General features: G+C 39.7%; 1 protein-coding gene across 1 annotated transcript; it reads left to right on the top strand.

Annotated features, from left to right (window-relative positions):
• Positions 1-1,149: 1,149 nt before the first annotated feature.
• Positions 1,150-4,584, top strand: LOC104959052 (dnaJ homolog subfamily A member 1-like; the record flags this gene model as incomplete). Its single annotated transcript, XM_010786905.1, has 4 exons — positions 1,150-1,513; positions 3,120-3,282; positions 3,663-3,858; positions 4,480-4,584. Coding segments are annotated over exons 2-4 (433 nt in total), but the record flags the coding sequence as incomplete, so codon positions are not given.
• Between the last annotated feature and the right edge of the window lie 1,146 nt (positions 4,585-5,730).

The following is a 5,730-nucleotide window of genomic DNA, read 5'->3' as shown; positions in this document are numbered from 1 at the left end:
GATGATCAAAATAAAATAGTCCCTCCGTTGCCTTCTGCACAAAACATAGTGCGAGGTGGTTGCTATGCAACAACACTAACAGCTATCGAACATATTAGACAGAGAGCGTTGATCCATTATTTGGTTGTTTATTTACATTAATGTGTATGTTGCTGTTTATTGTGCAGCCACTGAAAAACTGTCCAGCATCAGTAGCATGGCTTACGTGGTCACTTGTATAGGTTGAGGTTGTTCTAGGCTGTTGCTTGGCGTGGCGATCATATTGCTCCACTTTCTCCGGTCCCAGAGATTGGGCTTCCAGTAGCTCTGGAGAGAGCTTTCTCAGCCTGTGGCCACTAACGGTCATAATTTCTCTGCTTTGTTTCAAGACCCGCATCAGAAAGCTTTTGAATGGTGCTACTTTTCCAGTTGGTCTACCTGCTCTTCACGTAGCTCTGCATGTCGTCGTTTAGGTGCTTTCTTGAGATAGGCACTGCTCAATCCACTCCTCCATAGTAAGACCCCCCCGGAGGTCGAAGTTAATCTTCAAAGGTTTCCATCTTAGGCTTTGTAAGTTTGTTTCGTAACTGAAGAAATGCAAATATATTTATAAAACTGACAAGTCAAATCAAGCAAACTGATTGGTCGATAGTGTTTTTGCGGACCTCTTTGATTACAGATTTGAAAACATCGTTGCTTGCTTTAAAAGTAGCACAATTCATTATGTCAAACCTTGGAAAGTGTCCAGATATCCCTGCCCTAATGCCAAAGGAACTGCACACTGAATATGTTTTGCCGTTTGATGTCTATGTCTGGACCGCTGCGTAAAAAGGAGGGTTTCTGCCCCGTTACTTCTCCGCTGCTTTCTTGTTCCAGTATGCAGTTTGCTTTTCAGCCCATCGGTATACTGTTTTTCGTAGACGCGGAGGGATACTGACTTGTTGTGAAAAGTAACTTACAATTCTACCCATGGTATACGCTCAGTATATCACGGCTAAGAACCAATCAGATTGCTTGATTTGACTTGTCCGTTTTATAATGTAATATATGTCTGTTGGAAAAAACTATGATAAAGAATACCCCATGGTGGAAGCATGAAATGTTGCCTCTATGCATTTTTTTTTTTATGGCATTTCACTATTTGTTTACGTTTGACTGATGATGTTAGCTAACATAGCCAGTGCATCAAAAGAAATGTATCGTTTTTTGTTACGTTACCTTGGTGCCGAGAGCATTTTTTGTCTTTAATACTCGTCTCTGGACCTCGACCCAAGACCACAGTCTGCAAGTGAGGCAGTCGGATGGGTTTATGATTGCCCTCCTCGCTGATAAGCCAGCAAATCGGCATTTTAGCATATTATGTGCGATTTTAACAGTCACAAAACGGTTTCAGCCCACGCTTTGTTTTGGTGAGCCGGGTCGCAGGAAATAGACGTCACTGAATCAGCTTTTTGTAGAGGCGAGTTGGAAGCTTCTGGAAGAGCCTTTCTGTAAACTGAGGCTGTAAGGATTCAAACTACTGTTTCCATACAAGGTGAGGAAATGATCATATGCTTAATATGGTGTATATATCAGCTTCACAGTTTATTCAGTAATTTGTGGTCAGAAAAAGCATAGAGCTAGTATGTTAGCATTAGCCTTGGTATCAGGGGTTTGGCTAGTACACGATGAAGTTAGCTTTATAATCGTAGGCTTAGCCTCTGCATTTACGTGTTTGTGCTTCTCTTGTTGTGAATCAGTGTTAAGACACAATAGCAATTGACTCTTCGTTAAACATACTTTCACATTTTTGAATTAATTATATTGGTAAAAATAAAAAATGTCAAAATTACAATCTTGATTACGTTTGGATCAACATAGTTAGAAAAGCTCAAGTGTAGTTGTTGACGAATGGCACATCTGTTAAGTTTCGTAACTGCATCGTACACGTTGTGAGGCTAAAATGTAAATGAGTGAACAGAAAAGTGGCGACCGATCCCCCGTGTGTTCCTTTAGCTTTTCACTTAAATGCCTAACCGGAAGCTTCGAATCTGAAACTAACTTCAGCGTGTCATGTAAGGGCTAAGGTAACGCTAGCTAAAGTGCGAACAGTGATATATATGAATCATTGCCACTGTCCTCACCATGAGCAGTATAACAGGTAGTTGTTAAGAATCGATTATTACCTCGTGTCAACCAAAAATAAACTTGTGGTGGACACAGTGCGTGGCTGAGCCCCTGCCTCCCTGATGTGAGGAAACCTTTCATAACAATTGACGTGTACAAATGAGTTTGTGTTATATTTAAACCTTAATGTGTGCTTTGCTTTTCCAATGTCTTAATTTTAATCGTTACATTTCACCTCAGACTCATGTTCAACATATTAAGTATTTCATCACAATCAACTGTTATCCACATCACATGATGTAACTGCTACTGATCATTCTCCAGAAATGGAAAGCGAAACGAGGGAACCTTTTGTAGGATCCACCCATGATCTAGCGAGTCAATAGGCATTTAAATTGCTACACCTAGCTATTTTAGAAATGTATTGATTCAATTAACTGTTCATTGTAGAGGTTGTAGTTGTTGGTGCTCTTGAATTGTGCTGTGTTGAACTGAGGATGTGTTCACTCCCATATGTTAAAGTGGGGATTTTAGGGAATATTAGCATTAAATTCAAGGCTTTATTGTCATGTGCACAGTAGCTACATTTTAGATATGGCAATGAAAAACGTAAGTCACAGGCTCCTCCAACAATGCAACATGAATATATATATATATATATATAGGACGTAAAACAAATAAAAAAGTGCAAGCGAATGTTTGAGATGTGGCAATGAATGTTAGAATAATAAAAAGGCATAAAGCATATATTACAATTTAGCCCTTTTTCAAGCTAACTACAACCCTCACATGTTCACATCCAACAACATGAGGTCCTCTCTCACAGTTCAGCCAGATGATGATGTGCTTTGAATGTTTTTTCATGTTTAAAATAATGTCTTCCTCTTGTCACAATGACATGGTGCGGGCTCGTACTTTATTACCATGTTGTTTCTCTTTTATTATCAATACTGGTAGGCACATTGTGTAGATTTTGAAGGTGTTTAAGAGCTAAACACTAACTAAAAGTATGATATGTTTGAATCTTTCTTCAGATTTTCCAAGGTTTGTTGGTGAAAGACAATCATGGTGAAGGAAACGGGCTTCTATGACACGTTGGGTGTGAAACCTAATGCCACTCCAGATGAACTGAAAAGGGCCTATCGCAAACTAGCCTTGAAATATCACCCCGACAAAAACCCCACAGAAGGAGAGAAGGTAAGACTGTTTGCAGTCCTTTTTCTTACATAGAAAAGGCAACATATGTTTTAGAAAAGTCCACATGTATTGGTAAGGGTAGCATTCTTATACTTAAAATACAGCCTTATTAATGTACATGCCTTAAAATATTTCAGGATGAAACATATTAATACATTGATCTAACGAATCAGGCTTTTCTGTCGTTTGGTAGATTTGATCAAAATGTTCTTTTGCCACTTGTAGAGGCCATATACAAAAGTATTTAAAGGGCTATGGTATAATCAGACCTCACCTATTAATTTTGCACACGTCAGCAAGGTAAATAACTTGTATATATTACATAACCAATCGTATATGTTGTAATATATTATATGTTTTTTTCTTTATTTGACATGTAGTTCAAGCAGATCTCACAGGCATATGAGGTTTTGTCAGATGCCAAGAAGAGAGAGGTGTATGACCGTGGAGGAGAAAAGGCTATAAAGGAAGGAGGGTCTGGTGGAGGAGGGGGTTGTGGTGGGAACTTTGCTTCGCCCATGGACATCTTTGACTTGTTTTTTGGTGGGGGTAGTCGGATGCACAGAGAGAGAAAAGGTAAAAAAACATTTAAGAATGAATCCTTAAACTAGCATAATGTTTTTAGCTAAGATTTGATGTGTCGGTTTTTCTTGTCAGTGTTATAAAGCAATAATGTTTTTCTTCTTGGAAGGAGCCTCTTCTTTTAACTAGCATGAAGTTGAAACATGGAACACTTAGTTCATTGTTGGCCAAAAACAAATGATTATTTTCAGAATTGATTAATGTGTGTTTCTTGTTTTGTCGGATCAACAGTCAAAACCACACAAATATTCTGGATATACTTTACCATGAGACCAAGAACTGTAACCGAATTAAAGCCAAAACACAAGGCTGTGGAGAAAGCATGTTCAATTAAGTCTTAACTAGCTGCACAGCAACTTATGATTGTATGTGTGACCATGCGGTTTGGCTATAAAACCTCCTGAGCCTTAATAGAGAAGTAAACACACAGCTGCTCTCCACATAATGCCCAGTATCATCTCTCATCCCAGTTTCTCTTGTTCTTTAATTAGGATTATTAGGATTTATGTTAGGTAGGTTGAATGTTATTTGAAGGAAACTGATACAAGGAGTGTCTTGTAAAAATCTCTCCAACTGCCAACCTTATTCCAATAAATCTGATTTGTCTCGTCCCAGGAAAGAACATAGTTCATCAGATTTCAGTGACGCTGGATGATCTTTATAACGGAGCTACAAGGAAACTGGCCCTTCAGAAGAACACTATTTGTGAGAGATGTGAAGGTATGTCTTCTGCTATACTTTCTGTGTACTTGAAAGTATTTATCACAGACCTTGTTATGTAATACTAGAACGCTTTCAAACAAACACAGATGAAAGCAGGCCATGAAAAGCCTCTTTGTTCAATCACAAACACCTCAGTCTTATAAATGTAATCCAGTACTCGCTCGCCATGACACCACACTTTATTATATGTGCCGAACCTTGAACAGAAAGTGCCTTCATCTTTGTCATCTTGTGTTTAGTTTAGTTATTTGTTTATAGTGTCGTGGACAGTCCCCATTGATCCACTGTCACAAAACACAGTAAACGGGGCAGCTTTAGCAAACATTGCTAATTTCCAGCTGTTATCCCCGGCCAGATGATAATGGACACCCTTAAAATCACAATACATCAACAGCATTAGTGATACAAAAAAAGGATGAAAGACAAGTAGATGCAGGTGAAAGGTTAAGAGAGGACAATAAATGCAAACAACACACTTTCTACATACATGTCAGATACAGCACATCATAATCACATAACAGAAACCAGGGGCAACATCCATGATCACAACATGTAACTAGGGTGACCAGAGGGGTATACTACGAAGCAGGATTTTTTTCGCTTAGCCGGCTAACTTCAGGGAAAACTCAGGGTTTCCGGTCCTACGAAGCTGGCTCTCTTTTTAGCAGGCTAGATCTCCATGGTAACTTATGCTGTGCGGCTAACCTGGTCGGGACCAGGTTAGGTTGCAGGCTAAGAGCTCAACTCAGTGAAAGAACTGCCTGCTGACCAATCAGAGCTCAGTGTGCGGAATTTAAAGCGATCAAGTCATATAACAGGAGAAAGATTCAGATTGCTCTGAAGATGGAAGGTGATATTCTATTAATGTTCACGTTCACACAGTCGGGGATTTTTGCCGGCCGTCTTTCCTGCAACGGCAGCTTTTCTGTATTTCCTTTCTCCTGTAATATGACTTGATCGCTTTATACTCCGCACACTGAGCTCTGATTGGTCAGCAGGCGGTGCTTTCATTGAGTTGATCTCTTAGCCTGCAACCTAACCTGCTCCGGGGCAGGTTAGCCGCACAGCATAAGTTACCATGGAGATCTAGCCTGCTAAAAAGAGAACCAGCTTCGTAGGACCGGAAAGCCCGAGCTTTCCCTG

This window comes from Notothenia coriiceps, unplaced genomic scaffold (assembly GCF_000735185.1).
Source record: "Notothenia coriiceps isolate Sejong01 unplaced genomic scaffold, NC01 NC01_scaffold00029787, whole genome shotgun sequence".
Classification (NCBI taxonomy): Eukaryota; Metazoa; Chordata; class Actinopteri; order Perciformes; family Nototheniidae; genus Notothenia; species Notothenia coriiceps.
This window is presented reverse-complemented; position numbering and strand designations above follow the sequence as displayed.